At 53.4% G+C, this 21,134-nt stretch overlaps 1 protein-coding gene across 4 annotated transcripts; it reads right to left on the minus strand.

Annotated features, from left to right (window-relative positions):
• Positions 1–2,097: 2,097 nt before the first annotated feature.
• Positions 2,098–19,549, minus strand: Mag (myelin associated glycoprotein). 4 transcript variants are annotated; one of them, XM_058580463.1, is made up of 14 exons: positions 19,419–19,549; positions 18,389–18,476; positions 16,700–16,838; positions 15,877–16,588; positions 14,026–14,084; positions 13,522–13,594; positions 13,014–13,382; positions 11,366–11,662; positions 10,998–11,255; positions 9,634–9,894; positions 4,568–4,855; positions 4,120–4,216; positions 3,582–3,681; positions 2,098–2,622 (listed from the first exon to the last, which is right to left on the minus strand). In XM_058580463.1, exons 6-14 carry the CDS (start codon positions 13,565–13,567, stop codon positions 2,458–2,460), a joined length of 1,881 nt encoding a protein of 626 aa, XP_058436446.1. In that variant the 5' UTR covers positions 13,568–13,594; positions 14,026–14,084; positions 15,877–16,588; positions 16,700–16,838; positions 18,389–18,476; positions 19,419–19,549; the 3' UTR covers positions 2,098–2,457. The 4 variants fall into 4 exon arrangements, with proteins under 4 accessions (XP_058436446.1, XP_046303974.1, XP_046303976.1 ...); XM_046448018.2 differs by lacking the exon at positions 15,877–16,588 and having other exon boundaries at positions 16,700–18,476; XM_046448020.2 differs by lacking the exons at positions 15,877–16,588; positions 16,700–16,838; positions 18,389–18,476 and having other exon boundaries at positions 19,419–19,538.
• Positions 19,550–21,134: the final 1,585 nt, after the last annotated feature.

The raw sequence follows: 21,134 nt of genomic DNA on the forward strand, positions 1-21,134 counted from the left end.
CCATCAGATGACTTCACCATTTCCCAAACTTTAGAGATTTTCCCACAATCTTCAAAACTTGGGTTCTGTCTGCAAACCTCGGGAAATATTTTCATTTAATACATTTCTTTAAAACAACTCACTTGATTTTTTTATTCTTTTTAGCTTAGTCTCCCTCCAATGCTTTTATTTAATCACTTATTTTTAAATTGCCAGTTGGGTACGCTGGTTTCCTTTTGTTGGGAGACTGACTAAATGAAGCACAAACAGTAATATAAAAGTCACGCCGGCCCCTCTGGGATCATCTCAAGTGCCACCATCACGCTTGGGTTGCACTTTGGGCAGCCAGATGTCATTCCCCGATCCCTGGTTATTGACACTACTCTGCTCTTCAGGGCAAAGTCCTCAGAGCACATTCCTACCGGGCCAGACCTGCTGGAGCCAGGGTCTGTTGCCAGGGGACGGGTGCGCCAGGGTGGGGCCCATGAACTCGTGTGCGGGAAACTGGAAGAAACTTCCATCCTGCTGGTCAAGAGAGCCTCCTACTCTCTGCCCCATTTCACACGCCTCCTGCCGCTTCAGCTCCTGGAATTCTGCCAATCACATTCCTCCCTGGGACTTCACCCAGGCGTGATTTTTCCTCCCCTGGGAAGCCTCTCCTGACCGCTGAGTCCCTAAGTCACATGCTCTGAAAGCCCCTCGCTTTCCCTAGCAGCAGGTGTCCCATGTCACTGTTTGGTATCCTGTGTGACAGAGACTATTTGTTTCCTGTCCTTCGTCCTTCGAGACGGCAAGAGATGACAAGCTCCGTGAAGAGAGCTCCAGCCCCTGATCTGGGTCCTGTATCTTCTGTCATCTTCCACCAACAGGGACAACTGCTGTCTTCTTTCCCTGATTCCTGATCCCCTTCCTGAATACCTGCAGCACCACAGCTTCCTTCTAAATCTTCTTTCAAGGCCCCAGGACCCTGCAAAGTTTGTTCTCACCAAAATGACAGGACAAAACACTGATAGGAGGGTGGCCTCTGAGCCACGGGTAGGTGCTCAAGTCTAGGCTCCACACCTACCAGCTGGGGGGCCTAGAGGAAGAGACTTGATCTCTCTGTGCATTAGCAACTCCAGGTTCTGAAACATCAGTGGGCATCAGCATCCTCCAGAGGTCTCAACACACACACACACACACTCTGCTGGCCTCTCCCCAGTGTTGATTCCTGCAGTCTGAGGCACGGCCTGCAAATTTGCCTTTCTAATGAGTTTCCCAGGGAATGCTTATGTTGCTGGCTGGTGACTTGCACTTTGGGAACCATTGTCATAATTTTTAGGAAAAGGAAATGGAGATTAATTAACGTAAATTGCACAGAATCCTGTGGCCCACAGTAAGCAATCAACAAATGGTGTCATAATACCATTTATACCAGAGAGACTGGCCCTTTAAATTCCTGACAGGTGTGATAGAAACAAGGCACATTTTAACCAGAAGAACTGAGTCCAAAGTTTGGCCACACCATTCCCTGGCTCTGGGACCCTGGAAAAAAATCACTCATCTTCTCCAATCCCAATAAACTAATCTTCATAGCCTTCTTCTGGGAGTCTTGTCTCAGGATGGCCTGAGCTTCCTGAAGGGGCTCTGTATACAACTGGCACCTAATATTTGTTGGGAAGCTGCAGGGTGCAGCCTGAGTGTGAAGGGTGGGAGAAAAACCAACACAGGCTCATGAGCTGCCTGGGTCTGGGGTTCCCACGTGACCTGCAGGGACCAGAAGATAATGTCAATGAGTGAAGCCATGAGTGAAGGGTGTGGACAAGAGGGAGTGGTGGGGACTGTGGTCAATGGGACCCTGCACCCTTCAGGGACCTGCCTTCCTTTCAGTGAGCCTCATGCAAATGGGAACCCGGGTGTCAGTTATCCTGACTGCCACCAAAGCAGGAATGAGGATTGTCACGTGAAATCCCCCAGAAGCCAGAACAGACCTCTCCCCCAGCCACCAGAGAGGAGAACAGACTCCCTGGGCTCAGCCCATACCAGGGCCCAGCAGAGGGTGAGGAACAACTGAGATCATTCCAGAAGCAGGATGGCAGGATCCCTAAGGACACGTCAGAAATCATCAGGGCCTAGACATTTGGTGTTGGGGCATTTATTTCATGTCCCTTTTGTACAGGTCCAGGGTCCAGGTGTGGGGACAGGAGACCAGGCGGGGTGGGGATGGGGGGCAGCAATAAATAACATGGACAGACAGAGCTCCCCTCCAGACAGATGAGGTTAGAGAGGATAGAGGGGAGCTGTAATGTGGGCGCAGGGTGCTGGCAGGGAGGGGGCAGCTGGGAAGGAGAGGGAGGCCAGGCCCCCAGGACCTCAGTGTCACCTGCCCCAGCCCCTTCCTGCCCCAGCCCCCACAGCTCTCAGGAGGAAGGGAGCCCACAGCCAGTGGGGGCCTTGAGGGTCCTGAGGGCGGCTGGCTCACGGGCTGCCCCGGCCCCCTCACTTGACGCGGATTTCCGCGTACTCCGCCAGCTCCTCCGTCAGGGTGTAGCTGTCCTTGGTGGGTCGCTTTCCCAGGTCCGAGTGGGAATAGCTCAGGTCCAGCTCTGGGGGCTCCCCCCGGAGGCCCAGCAGCCTCCTCTCAGATCCCAGGCGTCTCTCGCTCTGTGGGAGGTGACAACCCCTCAGCAGTGTCCTCTCCCTCTTTTTCCTTTGCATCAGGAAGTGATGCAAAAATGACAGAGTGTTGGCACCTCCCCGGTCCCAAGTTCAGCTCCACAGCCCTGCATGAGCCTCCTCTCTCAAGGACCACCAGCCCGCGGAGCCCCACAGCCACCACGTCCCACTCTGGGACCTTTGCAGGTGCCCATGCCCCTAACACCACAACCTTCTCTTTGCAGAGCTTGAACCTGGCCTACAAAGTCTGTTCCTCCAGGAAACTCTCTTCAACAGGGACTCCAGGGCCACATGCTGCCACCGAGAACACCTTTCCAGGTGAAGTCTACTCAGTCAGATCCCACCTTTCCAGAAGTTTCCAAACTCCCCCGTTTGGATTTGGCGTGGTCTCCCTCCTCCATCTGGGAGGACCTGTGGGTGTGACTTCATCTTCCCATGATGCTTTGCACCGGGTACCCCCACCCCCCAGGTATCTGGACACACATGGGACAGCAGCCACAGACAGAGGGAGCAGCAACAGCAAGAGTAGACGAGGCTGCTGGGCAGGGCCAGACTAAGCCAGAGACTGCCTTAGACGCCTGACGAGGACACACAGGCAAGCCGACCCCAGGACCGCGGAGGGCCCAGAGGGAGGCACACTGAGGCCCCGGAACCTACCTCCTGGGGCTCTTAGTGACATTGCAGGGTAGAGACCTCTCTGGACTATTGGAGAAGGAAAGGCAGTCATAGACACAGGCAGGGCAAGGGCTGTCTTGAGCCCTGTCCCTCGTGGTCCCCCCACAGCCTCAGCCTGGCACGCCCTTCCCCACCTCCCAGCCAACCCAGCCCTCCACGACTCCTTCCTCTCCCCCCCTGCCCCTTGGCCTCGCGGGCCCTGCTCAGGCCCTCAGTGTCCCTGACATCCAGGTCCCCTGGCTAGCCTAGAGCCATGGGGCTCTGGCCCTCACCTCGTACTTCTCCGGTGCCCCAGAAATGCGGAAGTCGCTGCTGTACAAGACATGAGGGTTGTCTCCCGCCGAGAAGCTGGGGCTCTCTGTCACGTTCTTTCTGCAGGGCAGGACATGTCAGCCCTCATGGCACTCCCAGATCGCCCTCTCCCTGAGCTCTCCTCACCCACATCCACCTTAGGACTTTGGCCCAAGGGACCCCACGGTGGCTCCCAGCCCTCTCTTTCTGTTACCAGAGCAAATACTCTTCATTGCATTCACAGCTGCCCACCCTTCCCGGCCTTGGGGCGCCTTCCCTGGCGGAGGACGGCCCTATAGGCAGGGAGGCTGAGCACACAGCTGGGCAGACAGGTCCTGTGTCATCCACGTGCTCAGCCAGGCTGGGCCCTGACCCACGAAGGCAGGAGCCCTCCCTCCCGGAGCAGAATCTGCCTCCCCACTCACGCAGGGCTGCCCTCCTGCCCAACCCAGCCTCTGCTGCACCTCCCGCTCCCATCCCCTGGAGCCTCCCCCTCCCCTTATCAGCCCCCGCACTCACTTCCTGCGTGTCTGGGTGATGTAGCAGACGATGGCAATTAGAATAGCAAAGGCGACCACAGCTCCCACTGGCCCAATCTTGGCCCACATCAGTCGGTCTGAAGACAGAGAAGACCCAGGTGCCCTCAGGGATGCTGGTGGTAATGAGGACACTTGGGGTCTCCAAAGACAGGTTGGGAGAGTCAAAATATTGACACATCCTTGCAATGCCTGGCCGACGTGAGGCTCCCGGCTCTATGCAGGATCCCTTTAGAAATCGCTAGAGGGCTCAGGAAGGGGCTCATGAAGAGCAGGCAGACTCAGGGCAGCTGCTCCTCAGTAGCTTGTGCTACTTTATTAATCTGCACCACTGATCCGTATCCAAGTGGCCTTGGTGGAGAGGCGGGTGCCTGGATCGAAAAGGGGCCCTCTGCTTCCTGGGGCTCCCACCCCAAGGCCCCAGCACTCACGGGCTCCCTGGAAGGGCAGCTCCAGGCTCTTGGTGCCGTAGAGGTTCCTGGCGGTGCAGATGACCCGGGGCGGGGCCTGGGCCTGTCCCCGCAGTGTGAGGATGCTGGTGAGCAGCAGGCCACTGCGCTCTGAGTACACGAATTCCCGCTCCGTCTCGTTCACGGTCACGTTGCGCGACGGCAGCTCAAAGGCCACAGACGGCTCTGGGTTGGACTTTACCACGCACAGGCACTGCACCGTGTCACGGGCCGCGGCACAGTGCGACTCCAGGAGAATCATGGGGGCAACTGCAGGGTCAAGACCAAGACGGAGTGGGCTGGAGCCCGCCCAGGGCTGGGCCTCAAAGGCCTCCTTGGCCGAGGGCAGGGCCAGGGTGGCCACGGGTGGGGGCGGTAGCTGTGTGTGGGATCCCCGGCTCTCCCTGCTCTTTTTCTCTGTCTTGACCAAGAAACACGGAGCGCCTTGACCCCTGTGTGATCCGGCCAGCTGCAGGTTTTCCCTGCAGAGTTGAACCTAGGCCAGGGCCTTGAACATTCCCAGGCACTGATAAAGATGTTTAGGTCGTTCCTCAAAACCCTGAAAAACAATTCAGCCCCGGCCCTGAGCCGAGTTCTTTCAACCCTCTTATAAACACCACATTCCAACACCCTCATGACAGAGATCCCTAGGAAGAATGTCCCTTTCTCTAGCTGTCTTTGGCAAGGACATGGCACCCCCCCCCCCATCTGTGTGAGAGTTTCTCTAATAAATGCTTTGGACCGACCACCCTGGCCTTCAGAACTTCTTCCTTTAGAACCGCATTGGCCCCAACTCTGGAGGGTTCAGGATGTCCTCCTGCCACTGCTTTGGGGGCAACTCCAACCTCAAAATGGGCCAGACCAAGATATCATGTCACAGGGATGAACTGCACTTCCCTGCTTGCACCATCTCTAACTTTGTTCACCTTATAAAACATAAACCGAGCACTCCCTGCTCAAAGCCCTCTTCCAGCTGCTACCTGGATCACTTAGAATAAAACCTCAATTCAGGCCGGGTGCACACCTGTAATCCCAGTGGCCTGGGAGGCTGAGGCAGGAGGATCTCAAGTTCAAAGCCAGCCTCAGCAAAAGCGAGGGGCTAAGCAACTCAGTGAGACCCTGTCTCTAAATAAAATACAAAACAGGGCTGAGGATGTGGCTCAGTAGCTGAGTGCCCCTGAGTTCAATTCCCAGTGCCAAAAAACCCCCACAATAATTTTTTTTTAAAAAAATCTCAATTATTTGGTCTACAAAACCCCAGGGACCTGGCCACTCCCTCTCTCTCCTGCCCTGGCTCCTTCCTTTCTACCTTGGTCCCTTCCCTTGCAAGTCACAGTGGCCTTCTTACTGTTTCTCAGACCCATGGAGCACCTTCCCGCCCCCAGGTCTGTGGTTCCTCCTTCCACCTGGAATGCTCCCCTAGGAGACCTGCCCATCTCCTCCCTCCACAGGAAGGAGGCAGCTCCTTCTCTGACCCACCATGGAAACTACACTCATCGCTCACCCCTTGCCTTGCTCAGGTTTCCTTCCAGGCACTCATCCCCACCTGGTTATATACTGATAATGGTTGTTCTCTCATTTCCAAGACTGGGTCTTGCTGTGTCTCCCTCAGACATTTAGAAGGGAAGAGCTATTGGATTCTCCCGGCCCCCAGAATCCTGCACACAGATCCAGTCTCCTGTCTTCTTCCTGGCTTCCAGCCCACTTTCAGTCCAACCATCACATGACTCCTACCTGTTTCCTCCCCCAGAATCCCCCTGCTCCCCTCTCATTGGGCTCCCCATTGCCACCAGCACCAAAAACCAAATCCATCCCAAGTCATTTGGTTGAGCTTTTCTTTGCTACCATTTGATTACAAATATTGTATTGGAATTTTTATTGTTTCATTTTTCAAAATATGAAATTATATGAGAACATTGAATGTTGCTTTTTAAACCATGTTCTTTATCCCCCTTGAAAAATTGGTACTTTCCTCTGCTTACTCTGGACTGAACACTGGTCCTGTTAATTCTGACCCAAATCCATTTACATGCAGGCAAAGACCCTTGGTCCACTGACCCCATGAATTTTCAATTTCCAGCAACAAAAGAGTGGGCCAGGAAGTCACATGAGCAGATAGATTGCACCAGGAACAATTCCAATAAGAATCTCAATGTACTTGTCTCTTAGTCTACCAAGTGAATACAGAAGGCCCAAAATGCCATTTAGACAAATGTGCAGTATGCTCGTTGTACTACTGACCAATCAACTCAGCCCAGAGAAAATTAAAAACAATAAATCTAAAATGATGGAGATTGAACTCTACCAAAACCCTTCCACTCAAACAGCACAGCTGTCACTCCCGTGGTGGGGCATCCACCCTGGACCATGGGGGACACTGGCCAACACCTTAGTCCAGGGCATGTGCTCAGTATCTTGGCAGCTTTGCGGGGAACCTGGAAGACCTATGAAACCCTGACATGATGTATAAATCCCAAGGGGAACAAAGAATGGGGAGTTTGGGGTGGCATGGCTTTGGCTTGAGTCTCAGCTCTGCCATCTACTGGCTAAGTGACATCATCCAGCTTCCCTGGGCCTTCCAGAGGGACTTCTCTGTACAAACAGGGGTTGTGGTCCTTAACCTGCAAAGGGCTCTGCAGATTGGTGCATGAGTGCACTGTAAATACTTAGAGTCCTACTCAGATTAGGTAGATAGCAGCATCCTAGCAGAGATAGCACATGAGCCAGGTCTCAGCTGCAGGAACTCGTGACAAATACCCAAGCTGGTGTCCCAGTAAAAGGTGGATGAGAAAAGAGATTGAAAACGAACATATAGAGTGCACAGGATTCATCAGGTGCTGGGAGGCTCAACACGAATCCCTTAGTCCTCTAAGCCTTGCTTGTAGTGCGGTACTGTTACTGTTGATCATACCTTTTTCGGAGGAGGGATCTGAGACTCAGCAAAGCTGAGGTCACTTGCCCGGGATTGTGCATCAAAACAGGAAAACAGAGCTGGGATTTTTGTCCTAGGTCTGCTCAACTTTGTCAGGTCCAGGACTCCAGTAAAACTTTATAGTTTCCTTCTATTAAGCTGCGGTGAAGAACAGTCCCCTCTCCCCACGCGTGTGGTGGTGACAATGAAGTCAGTCAATATGGGCACCTTGCTCAGACCAGTCCCCTGCATATTGTAAGCACTCAGTAAAGGTGACTGCCTCCTACATGCCCTATGGGGACACTGACTGCATGGACAGAAGGGACCTGGGGGCAAGCAGTTTACAGAGTTCTTGGTGAAGAAGGAGGACCTCAGCAGGCAGGGCAGGTGACAGGGCCACTGCTGCCCTGCACCTGCCTCCAGTAGGTTGAAGGCCTCATGCTCCAAATTTGGTCATTTGTTTTCAAAACAAGATTCTGTGAGTCCTCCTGTGTCAAGGGCTAGAGGGAGGAGAAGCAGCCAAAGATCTAAGAGCAGAGGCCAGCTATCAGGACTCTAAAGACCCAGACATCCACCCGCCTTCCTAGCTTTGTGGCCAAGGCTACATGGCCGCAGGGAATTCTGACCTTTCATTTTCTCCTCAATTAAAGGGGATGATGATGACGTGTATCTGCTTTGCAAGATAATACCTGCGAAGAACTGGGTTCCATGGCCCAGGGCAGGCCCTTAAGGAGAGTGTCCTGCCCTATCTTCTGACCCAGGAGGGGTGTGTCTGTTCTGAGGCTTCTACCAGATTCTCAGAGGGTTCTCCGGCCCTTAAAAATAAGAACTACTGATTTGGGGTAGCATGGGGGAAAGAGTGCTGAAGCAGAGGGGACATTGGGCCCAGGATGGCACATATGAGAAAGAAGAGCACCGTACAGCCACCTGCCATAATCATGAGGAAGTTAGAGGGGGCAGTGATGGGGGGGGGGTGCCCAGGATTATAGGTAACGGAGGAGCTGCTGACCAAGGCTTAACCACCCGAGATGGCGTTTAATGATCGTTCCTATCCACTATGTCCTAATTACTGCCACAAACAGAATACTGAGCACAGACTGTGGGGCAGACACTACTGAACGCTTTACATGTCCAATCTCACTGGCAAATTCATATGGAGGGGGCCGTTAGAGATGGAGTCACTGAAGCCTGAGGTGAAGTGCGGAGAGACCTGCGCCAGAGGCCAAGCAAAGCTGAGGAGGAAGCAGGGGAATGGAAACCCAGAAGTGACACACTCCAGAGGGAGTTACTTGCCTAAGGGGAGTGGAAACTGTGACTTGGCTGCTACAACCTGCAGTGATGGCCTGGGGTGGGGAGGCGGGAGCAGAGGGTGCTATCTGCAGAGAGGAGGTCAGGAGAGGCCCTAGTTTGCAACGGAACGATGCATTTCATTGCCAAGACAGTAGCTTTTTTAATGAGCATCCCTCTCACCACTCAAGCTGCACTGTATCTGTTAATAAGCTTGGTGTCTTCTAAACCTGTGACCCACCTCCCACAGAGTCGCTCAGCCCTTAGCACAAAACAACTTCTCAGTCCATGTACGCTGATGTAGTAACACAGGTTGAGGTCCATTCTGGATAGTACAGGAGAGTAGAATCAGATCACCTGGATTTGAATCTCAAATCCTGCCATTTGCTGGCTATGTGACCTTGGGCAAGTGGCATAACGTCTCCAGGTCCCAGTTTCCTTCTTTGTAAACTAGGGACAGTAATAGAACCTCCCTGGGAAGATGAAATGAGTGGGTCCTTGGACCATATTTCCAACAGCACCTCGTACATAGGAATGATCCACAGTCTCTGTTCTAGTTCATGTAGAGGGGCAGTCGCCCCAGGACCCTGCAACCTCCCTTGGTCATAGTTCCATGCTGGCAGGTGGGAACACAGTATTATCTGGTGAGATTTTTATTTTTTATTTTTTTGCTATGGATTCAGCTTCCCTGACACCCCCATTCTCATCTGCTGGTGAGGACCTGCAAAGCTTCCCCTGGCTGAAATGTGTGTGTCCCTTCCAGGTGTCCCCAACTTTTATGGCAGGTGGCTGTACCGCCCATCACAAGTGAAGGGAGTGAGGGCTACCAGTGTGTGGAAGGGGTACTCACACTCCACAGACAGGTTGAAGGTGGTGGCTCTCTGGCCATACTGGTTCTCAGCCACACACCAGTACTCCCCATCGTCCTCGGGCGTGACTGCGGGCAGCTCCAGCTGCAGCTGGCTCTCATAGATGACCGTGGCTAGGATCTGCTTCTCCTTGAAGATGGTGAGAATAGGGTCCGGGTTGCTCTGTGTGGAGCACAGGATGGAGACTGTCTCCCCCTCCACAGCCACCATTGTCCCATTCACGGTCGGCTTCCAGGGTGCATCTAGGGGACAGGACAGAGGACCGATGGTCAAAAACCAGGCAGTGCTGCTGCCCCTACCAGTCAACTTCCACCATGGCACCATAAAGCTAATTCAACCACTCAGGATGGTACAGGTAACCCCAGTCCTGGCTGTCTTATAAATTTATCAGAATGTGGTTCTACAGCCAGAGTGCTTCTCTGTAGCTCCTGATGCTATCTACCCCTTCCCACCTATGTGCAGCTTTTTTTCATGTGGAAAATGGGCTTAATAATAATTCCATCTTCATAGGGTGATTATCCTGCATTCACTGAGAATCTGCTGAGTGACAGGCATTGTTCTAGCTTAAACAATGTCCACATGGGGAAATGCTCTATAAGCAAATATATTTACAAAATAGGGTAAGTGTGGGGGAAAACAAAGGAAAAGTCAGGGTAGTCACAGTTTAAAATAGGATGACTAGAGGAGGCTTGGGGAGACTAGGAGGAGGTGGGCAGGGGATGCCTGGGGGAAGAGCATGCGTGTAGACACTCAGGAAGTGCTGAGTAAACATTGGCTGTGGCTGTCATTATTATCCCCAATCCTGGGCACTTTGCCTCAATAAATATTTGTGAATGAATGAATGAATGAATGGCCTCTGCTTGGTTCACTGCTAACCAGTTCTGACAGCTCCCCTTGTGTATAGTGCACTCAATGGGGCTGGGTTCCCCCTGGAACTGTAACAGATTAAAACACAGATTCCTGGGCTGGGGTGTAGATCAGCGGTAGATCCGTTCCAAGCACACACACACACACACACACACAGGCCCAGATCTGCTCTCATCAGCCAAGGGCTGACTCCAGGAAACCATTTAAAGGGCTTTCCTAGGTGGCAGGGACAGAATCGGTGTCCTCCGGTCTTGTCCTTGGAATAAGAGTGGTGCAGAACAGGAGCACACCAGATAGACACTTGTGGGAAAAACAAAGGAACACCTTGATCTGCAGTCCTCCCCTCCACGTTTATGGCAGGCTCATGACTTCGACCACGTTTATGGCAGGTCCCAGGGATCCCCAGTGAACACTTTGGCTCTTATCTGTCCCCTGCTGAGGTGTGTGGGTGCCTGGGGTGCACAGGGCCGGGACTCACACATGACGCTGAGTTCCACGGTACGGTTGTCCTGGCCATAGGCGTTCTCTGCCAGGCAGGCATAGACACCGTCCTCCCCGGGGGTCACCTCCTCCAGCTCCAGGTACAAGATCTCTGTCACGGCTTCGCGGAGCACCGTTCCGTCGCGCATCCAGGTCAACAGTGGCGGGGGATTGCTGTCGGCCCCACAGACCAGGCTGACGTGGGAGCCCTCGATGGCCTCCACTGAAGAGTTCATCTCCACAATCACCGGGGGGTCTGAACCGACACCGCGGGTCAGCAGGTGGGCGGGGGCTGCGGACTCGCCCCGCCGTGGCCCCGCCCTGCCCCGCCCCCGGCCCCGCCCCCCGGCCCGCACCCAGGCTCACACTTGACGTCCAGGCTGGCGTAGCCCTCGAACTGCAGGGTGGTGTTGGGGAAGGCAGCCTGGCAGCCCAGCCTGTGGCCGTTGGCCTCCCTGGTGGGCACGAAGTGTAGCAGCGACACCAGCACCCAGGTGCCCTCGTCCTCGCGCAGCCGACCCAGCACGGTCGGCTCCCCGAGTCCCTCATGGCCCAGCCAGCTTATTTCTGGGCGTAGCTCTGGGCAATTGTCGGGCACCATGCAGCTGACCTCCACTTCCTTGCCTGCCACCACTTCTGGGGGAACCACGATGTTGGGGGTGTCTAGGCCAAGTGAAGAAAAGGAGGGTCCAAGAGACAGCATTGGGCTCCGGGCCTTCCCCACCTTGTCCAGCTCCATTCCTGGTACCTGGGCCCCTGGATACCGAAATCTCCATAACCTTCCCTCCTCCTGGTCACCCCAAAGCCCTCCACAGACCCAATCGGGGTGCAATAATAATGAAGTAACAACAAAGTGCTCTGAATACTCACCGTGGGTGCTTAATTCACCCCATCACCCCAGCAATGCGAAAAGCTCACGGTATTATTTTGCGCATTTTGCAAAGGAGGAAACTGAGGTCATAGCTTGCACAGGGTAAAACTGGGCTTCAAACCCTGCCACCTGCAGTCAGCGTCAGTGCTGTTGACACTAAGTATATTCTCTAAGAAACCTTGCGTTGCCCCCATGCTTGCTTTGATTGACCTGCCCGCCTGTGTGTGTGCGTTGTGTATGTGTGGGGTGTGTGCAGTTTGTGTGTGTGTCATGTGTGTATATAGTATGTGCACTGTGTGGCGTGTGTGATGTGGTCTCTTTCTACACCGGAGCTATAATCCAGCTCCCCGTATAGACCTTGTGTTACTGGGGAATCTGAATCTTAGATCTCTAAGTAATAAGTCCGTCCATAAGTTAGGCAGTGGCACTGCCTGAAATTAGGCTCTATTTTGATTGACAAATCTGGAGTTAGCCACATTTTATTTGGCCTACAGGATTTTTTTTTTTAATTTTATGGTGCTAGAGATGGGACCCAGGGTCTCACACCAACTAGCTACACCCCAGGTCCAGGATTTTTTTAAAAGTATATTTAAATCAGCACCAATATTTAGGAATTAGGAGTTTACACTGAAAAATCGACAGTTTGGTTTCCCTTGAAAATTCACAATGCCTGACAGTGGTGGCCCTGCATTCTGTTAGCCTGAGCAGGGTACCAGGTGCCAGGCACCGCCAGGGGCACTTGACAACTATTCACTCATTGGCTGCAAGTGCTGTTCTTATCTCTATTTTACAGAAGAGCAAACCAAGTCCCAGGGAAGTTAAAAAACATGCCCAAGACCACCCAGTTAAAGCAGCGATCCAGAGAAGTTGCCCCTGACCCCTGGGCCCCACTTCCTTTACTTCCAGATGTTTCTAGATGAGTAAGAGCAACCATTTTCCTCCAAGGGCAGCTAGTCTATTTAGGGTCCTGCTTTGCTCATCTGGGTCATGTGGGCAATCCATGTGGTCTGCACCCCCACCCATTCCTCCTGCATCTGCCAAAGACCTCCCGGGAGGATGCTAGGAGGACGGACTGCCACACTCTTGCCCAGCCCAGCGCTGTCCCCAACCCCCTGGTGCCTGCACGACCCCTGGGAGACTCACTGATGATGTCCAGGACGCTGTGCTCTGAGAAGGTGTACTGGTTGTAGCCCCCCAGGTCCCCGCGGAAGTAGTACTTGCCCCCCAGCTCGGGGCTGAGGGTACTGAGCAGGAGGGTGCAGTTGCGCAAGCCCAGGTCCCCCAGGAGGCGACTGCGGCCCTGGAAGCTCTCGTGGACAACTTGGGTGCGGGACTTGAAGACCACGGGCGGGTAGTTCTTGGGGTAGGGGCTGTTGAAGTACCAGACTCCGTGCACCACAGCTGGCCGGAGCTCATCCGGGAAGTCAAAGCGGCAGGGGATGGAGACACAGGTGCCCTCGAAGGCGGAGATGGACGAGGGCATCCAGGCACTCCAGTGACCCCCTCGAGAGGCTGCGGGCAGGCAGGACAGCTGAGGCTGAGGGATACTTCCTACCAGATAACCCCCTCCGGCTCCCATCACCTGCCATGGCCTGGGGGTCCTGAGACCAAGGCTCAAGATCCCCAGCACCCTCTCCCCCCCAGACATTACCTGAAATCATAATCCAAAACAGGGGCAGAGCCGTGAGGAATATCATTGTGGGCGGCAAGTGAGCGAGCCACAGCTGGAGAGAGAGAGGGGCAGGTTAGAGGCCAGGGAAGTGACAGGCGGAGCTTCTTGAAAGGCCTCAGGAAGGAGCCGCTGCTGCTGCTGTTATTTTAATTACAAATACTTATATAACAACGGTCATGTTCCAGGCCTGTGCCTCACTGCTACATTAACGCCTCTGATCTCTTCAATGTGGGAAGAATTATTATCCTCGTTTTATAACTGAGATCCAGAGAGGTTAAGTAGCTTGCCTAAGGCCACTCAGCAGATCTGTGATCTCAGCCACCAAGTTCCTTGTCTCTGTGTGGTAGGGATACACTGATAATGATCTTCAGCACTGTTATGTGCTTGGGGGTCTTCAAGGACAGTGCTGAGGCTGGGCCAGCCACGGAGAAGGGAGAAGCAAGGCAAGCCAGGAGGAAAGGGAAGTTGGTACCTGTCCCTTACCTCGGTCTCCCTGAGTTGGGGATATCTTGTAGTTCCACTTTAAGCTGCCAGTCACCAACCTGGAACAAGAGTCACACAGGTGCCAGGGGGTGGGGGCCTAAGCACCCACTGTCCCCTTCTTTCTGCGGGTTGAGCCCTGTCGTAAGTCTGCCCATGTGTCCTCTTCTGCTATAGATGCTGGGACTCACCCACTCAGTCTCCAAGCCACTCTAAGGCTACACCTCCCCCCAAACGGAGGAGGCGGGAGAACTGTGGGAAGGAATGGGCTGGGGGAACAGGCGGGTATGGTGAGTGGGGTGAAGGAGCAGATGTCCCACCTCCGAGGCCTGGGGGTGGCAGGCAGGGACCCGGCCCCATCAATGACAGGGTTTCACAGCATCAGCATTCCCAACATGCCGCGTGAATTCCTGCCGCCCTCTCCCACCCCGCGGCCGGCCCTGGTGTCCCCACCCTCACCAGAAGCCAGTGCCCAGTACAAAAGAGCCCTGTTCCCTCAGGGTGCGGGTTCCTCGTCCTGGGGGGCTCCTGAGGTAGGTGGGAAGGGGAGAGGAGTCACACTCTCCTGACTGGACTTTGGGTGGGTCCAGGCAGGTCCAGGGGTTAGCGAGCCCCTGGCACACGGCTGCTCTGTGGGTCGCCTGGGGGTTGGAGCCAGGATTTTCAAGTGGCTGCTTTCCCAGTCTTTGCTGCCCTCTTCCCACGGACACAGACTCATGCACAGACACAGGCAAGCGCTGGTAAGAAATGTGACGGCCAGAAGGAGCAGGCTCACCCAACAGACTCCGGAGGACGTGGGCACCGTGACCCCTGTGTCCACACTGAGGTGCCTCCAATCACACCATACTGTTGCAGCTCTCCAGGCTGCCCTCCCTCCTGTGCCCCCACACCTGGACAGACCTGGGCCTGGACTCCAGGTACACACACACACACACACCCGGCTCTGCTCACAAGATACAAGGACAGGCATGCGCACGCTGAGGTGTAGCCCTGGATGGCTCCACCCAGACTCATAGCCATGGCAGAGTGTCAGGAAGGTACAGGAGACAGGCACAGGTGAGGAGCAGCCACATCCTGGGCAGATATGTGAGATGAACATGAAGACCATTTCTCAAGGGATGCGAACACTGGTCTTAGGCGGGGAACCAGACCATCTTGGCTGTGACAATGGCTGATGGATCTCTAAAGACCCACATGCATTCACAGAGAGACAGCAAGCACATCTGCAGGTTAAACTTTCAGAGGAGGGATTGACATAGGAAAAAGTCAGGTAAAAAGTTGTTTAGTGAGGTATAATGAAAAAAGTTGGAAACACTGATGTAGACTGATAGGTGAGGTGTAGTCTCTCTGTCTCTCTGTCTCTGTCTCTGTCTCTCTCTCTCTCTCTCTCTCTCTCTCTCTCACACACACACACACACACACACCTGCTGTGCAGCCAGATATTAGAACTTGCTCTTTCACAGCCTGCTGTCCTCCCCCACTACCAGATGACAGCATGCAGGTGTCTGATCACTTGGGCATCCTTCTGTCCTTTGCCCTCCCCAGACCATGGCCACCTAACTTGGGGACCCCAGGAGAACCACTGTTGCAGAACTTCCAGCCACCAGGGGTGCTGAGGAAGGTCTCTTGCACTTTCTTTTTCGGTCTCAGCCCAAACCTCATCACTGTCCCCACTGTGGGCCCAACACATTCCCACAGCAGTCCCAAGCACTGCCCCCGCCTGAATCAGTGGCCTTCACAGTGACCCTCCATCGCCCATAGCACCTCACCTTGCACATGCTCTGGGTGCTGCCCGTCCTCTCAGCTCCCCAGGGTGCTCTGCCCCGCCCGTGCCCTGGCCCTCGCGGTACTCACTTGGAAGCTGCTTCTGCGCCCTCGGCTTCACCGGCCCAGCTCACAGTCCCCTGGCTTCCCGGGGTCTAGGCCCCCACTGGCCAGCCTCTCCCCTCCCCCCTGGGTGCCAGGGGCCGCCTGCCTCCAGGGCCCAGCTCCTCCCTGCCCCCGAGGGAGGGGGGCACAAAGGGGCCCTTGTCACTAGGGCTGGGACTGGGCGGCCTGACGCCTGGGTTCTACTAGCTCCTTCCTGAAGGGGTGGGGGGCTGCCTCACTGCTGCCCCCTCCTTCATCACCGTGTACCCCAATTCTGAGTCCCTGCTGGGGGACGGTCTCTTCTCTATGGAAGTCCCAAGCTGAGGAACAGAGGCATTGTCCTCAGGAAGCTGTGGCAACGTTAGGTGTGACATCGGTACCAAGAGGCCAGCAGAAGCCAGAGTGGGCAGGAGGAAGAGGAGTCAGGTCCTTCCCGCCCTCAGCTTCAGTGTCACCTCTGCCTTGTCTCCGTCACTTCCCCTCCATCCTCCGTCCTCCGGCTCTATTCTCTTTTGGCTCTTGCTGTGCATATGACCATAGGTGTGACCCGCCTCTTGGCATGGGGACACGCCCTCTTTACATTATTCTGAGTGTGTCCCTTCTTATTGATGAACGGACAGTGGGTGACCGAACACATTCCTCGAATACCCCGTGACCCCTTCGGACTCAGGGCCATCGCCAGTGTCGCTCCTCCTTCCTGGAAAGAGGTCACCATCTCACCCCGCTGCCCACGCCGCCCCTGGCCACAGCCCACTCATCCTGAGCACGGAGCATAGCGTGGACACCACTTCTCCGAGGCCTTCCTTACCTGCCCCTCCGTTTAAATTCGGTCCTTTCCTCCCATGGGACTCAGGCACCTGGAGCTAGAGCTGTGGCTCGTCCTCTGCTTACTGGGCCAGCCTCGACCTCCCAGGGCAGGATCTCAGCGGCCTTTTGCACCCTGTGTCCTTAGAACAGTGTGTGGTGCGAGGAGGACTGGGCATGAAGTCCCTCTGTGTGCAGGTTCCACAGTGGTCCTGAAGCCCCCGGGGCCCTGCCCTGGGTGGTGACCTTTACAAGTCTGATTAAGAGCAGCGGAGGTTTGATACAAGTAGGTCAGCTGCACTGTGGTGGCCTGAGCTCTGGGGAGGTGCGGGGAGGGTCCTCTCTCCCACGGGAGAACCCGGGGTGGGGGTGGGGGTGAGGGGCGGGGAAATCCCTCAGACCCAGAGCAGAGAGAGGAGTCAGGGAAGGCTGGGGGAGGGGGAGTCCCACCCCCACCTCAGGCTTCATGATGTCAGACTCTGCCCGTGCCTTTCCCAGTCTGGGACAATAGCCCATTGAAAGTGGGGTGGGACTTGAACGCCTGGGTCCTGGAGAAGAGAAGGGCCTGGTGCCTGGGCTTTGGGGGAGGACACAGAGATGCTGGGGTACTCATGTGTCACCACCATCCATCTATACCAACCCCTCTAGGGTTGCAGTTGGGGACTCTCTGGGCATGAAATGAAGGCTGCTTCTAGGGAAAGGACGCACAGACATGGGTATCACACAAGGATCCTGCTAATTATTGCCAAGATCTGCCATTGCCCTCAGCAAAGCAGGAGTGAGGCAGGTGGTGTGAGAGTGAGTGACAGGCTGGGTGAGGGGGCCGTGGAACCAGAGAGCATGTGTCCTCTCCAAAGGGGCCAGCTGCCAGGCAGATCCAACTGCTAAATCAGCTGATGTTTTGAGAGAAAGCAGGTGTATTAGTTTGCTAGGGCTGCTGTAACAAAACACCACAAACTGAGTGGTTAAAAAAAAAAAAAGAGTGTATCGTCTCACAGTTTTGGATACTTGAATTCCAAAATCAAGGCGTTAGCCAGGATGGTTCCTAGATATACGAATATAGTTTTTTGGTTTGGTACTGGGGATTGAACCCAGGGGTGTTTAACCACTGAGACTTTTTTATATTTTATTTAGAGACAGGGTCTCACTGAGTTGTTTAGGGCCTTGATAAGTTGTTGAGGCTGGCTTTGAACTCGCGATCCTCCCCAGCCACCAGGATTACAAGCACGTGCCACCACACCCAGCAGGATAGTTCCTTGTGAGGGTCACAAGGGAACGGTCTGTTCCGGGTCTCTCTCCTTGGTTAATGGCTGTCTTCATGTTCACATGGTGTTCTACCTATATCTGTCCAAATTTTCCCTTTCGACCAGGATGATTGGGTCAGGACCCACCATAATGATTTCATTTTAACTTAATTACCTCAGTCAAGACTACCTTCCACTGAGGTCACATTCTGAGATGCCCAGGGTTTAAGACTTCAACATATGAATTGGGGGGAGAGGGCACGGTTCAGCATATAAGAGTATAATTTTTTTAAGTGCTCTAATTTGTAGTTATTAGTGCAATTTTATCTAAAATGTCACGCAGAACAAGGAAAACTCATCTCCAGGTAGAGTGTCCCTCTCAGTCACTGTCCTCCCTTAATGTTCTCTGGAGTGGGGGCTGGGACTTCATCCAACCCATAGGCACTTACTTGTCTTTTAGTCAAGCCTGGCAGTTTCACATCAAAGGTCCTCAAGTTGTGGCCTTAGGGCCAGCCGCCCTGACACTTCCTGGGTGACCTTGTGAGAAATACAAATTCTCTGGCTCTAGCTTCACCTGTTGAATGAGGAACTCAGGGGAACCTGCATTTTATTAGGCCCTGGAGATTCCCTTTGAGGCACCCTGAGGATTGAATACCGCTGTTTCAGATCTTCTAACCTCCGGAGGACCCCCAGGAGAACGGCCTCAGGAAGTGAGAGAAGAGCAGGGAGCTGTATGGGAGGTGGGTGGGTGGGTGGGGGGGGTGTCATTCAGTTTAATTAGCAAAGTCAGGTTTCCCATCTACCAGGTATTTATCAGAGAGGTGGGAGAGGGCTTCACTCTCTCAGTACCAATACTAATAAAATAGTACTAATCCTTTACACTTAGGAGGTCTGTGACAGTTTCCAGCGTCTCCATACTCCTCCCCATACGCCATTTGCAGAAGGGCGAAGACCTGGCATCGGGCTTGGCTCTGAGGAGACTGAATCGACTGCAGGGTCCTCCCGCTGCCCTTGGGGCTTCCTTCAGGAAGCTGAGTTGAGCAACTCAGGGACCTGGGCAGTATGGCCACCAGAAGGACCCAAGTTCTCCAAGGACAAGTTGTTGGCGGATATGGGATATGGGACTGTCCAGGAAAGGGGGTGTTATTTGCCATTTCCACTCTCCTGGGGTACTCATAGGTTATAGCCTTGACATTAGCAGGAGGGGAAGGGGAGTCTTGAGGGGCGGGATGAGGGTCAGGCCATGGGGAGGAGCTTATTGGATGCTCCCATTTTCTGAGGGGGCGGGGCTTGGGGATTTGGGCATTCTAATTAGGGTGGGTGGGACACCTAATATCACTGTTCAGCAGGTGTGCTGCTTGAGAGTTTTGAACTGAGCACGCAGGCGGAATGTCCACTGTCCACGGTACTGCACATGCTCTATTCTGCTTTCAACTGGATCAGGGCTTGTGGTTTTAGTGTCTGTTGGGTTAAGCTTACCTGAGAAGTTAGTGAAGCAGAAATGACAAGGTTACAAGAAATAGGTGTGATGACCTTGGCCTTCTGGGGTCCTCCATCCCTTCATCTTCCCCCTGTCCAGCCTCTGATGGCTTCTAAGGCAGAATGCAAAAAAGTTGGTAGTATACAGGGCTGCCCTCCTCCCGGTTGGGTTTAGTTTGGCTTACAGAGTGTTGATTTTAAAAAAAGGTTCTTTTAATCAGTTGTTGTGAGGATGGCCCTAGGCCTGAGCCTAAGCAACTCCATTTTAAAATCTCCAGTTTGAAACCTGCAGTCTCCCCAGGCACACCCACAGAGCAGAGCCCTCCAGTGTGGCCTCAGACAGGTCACTTCCCCCACCCTGATAAACAGTGAAGCCCCTGGCAGGCTGTCCTCCCCTGATAAGAGGGAAAGGCCAGAAGATCAGGGTGGAGACCACCAGACCAGATGTTTCTGACCCCAGGGTAAATGATGTCATGGAGAAATCTGGTGGTAGCTGATAAGGATTGAAAGAGGGGTCAAAAGCCCCCAAATTTAGTATAAATAATAGAGCTGATGAACAGGGATTCAGCCAGCAGGAACAAGGATGCACTTGATGAGGACCTGACATCCCATCACTTGTCATCGTTTGCCTGATCCTCTGTGTGATCCTCACCACCCTCAAACTCTACGGCCTCGTCTGGACCCTGGTGAGAGCCGCACCTTCTCCCTCTCCTCAACCGGCCGTCCACTCCACCCAGGAGAAGCCTGCCTTGGTCCTGACCTGGTCACCACGGTCTGAGTGAGTGTGCAACTGCTGGACGGAAAGCCTGAGGCTTGAGACTTTTGAACTGAGCATGCAGAGGGAAGGTGTGTCACTAGCCTGTCATGATTCAGTGTGTCTGCTGTGCTTAGAATAATCGAGAATTGTGTGCTGTGTATTAATTAATCTAGAATTGTTTGATGTGAACTGATTTCGTCTATTGCAGTGCCCAGCATTAAGGATTGTCATTTTCTTGATTAAGAACCTATAGAGTGAAATTGTATTGAGTGATTTGAGTGAATAAAGCATTGAAAAGGGCAGAAATGTGTGGACATTCTTTATTTCTCCCCTCAACTGCATACGTCACAATTTTGCCCCCTTGCAACAACTGTCAATATTTAAAAAATCAGAACATTTCATTAAAAAAAAAATAAGAATACCCATCTCCTCTGAATGAAATCAGAAGTTCTCACGCTTTGGCCTGCTTTTGGGTCTGGTTGCCATCTTTTGAAGGTCCCCTTAAGGGGCCCCAGGCTGCCTTCCTTCCTGTCAATCAAAGGGCCAAGGCACTTTATCGCCTGTTGTAATCTTATGAGGGAGGGAGATAATCTCTTTCTACCAAAATTAGGTCAATAAGAATGAGACCGACTCAGGGAAATTCATTACTATAAAGGTGAACAGTATTCCTATGTGCTTCTCGTGAAAAGTGTGTCATATTGAGAGAACACAACCTGAGATGCTCCCGTAAAGCAAATCCAACATTCCTCACTCACTTACTGTACCTTTCTGATCCCCGATGGTCAGTGATTCTTTGAACTCTTCTAAAAAAAGTTTTAAGAATCTCAGAGAGATTTTGTTTTAAGTTTTTTTTTAAGTTTTTTTAAGTTAAAGCTGTAGTTGCTTAATGTAATGGAAATTGTAATTGATAGATTTTGGAGCTCGAGATATACAAGCACATATATCAGCTATCAGCAATG

The sequence above is a fragment of the Marmota monax genome, unplaced genomic scaffold (assembly GCF_021218885.2).
Source record: "Marmota monax isolate L192 unplaced genomic scaffold, Marmota_monax_Labrador192_F-V1.1 WCK01_AAM20220418_F8-fsc00101, whole genome shotgun sequence".
NCBI classification, from domain to species: Eukaryota; Metazoa; Chordata; class Mammalia; order Rodentia; family Sciuridae; genus Marmota; species Marmota monax.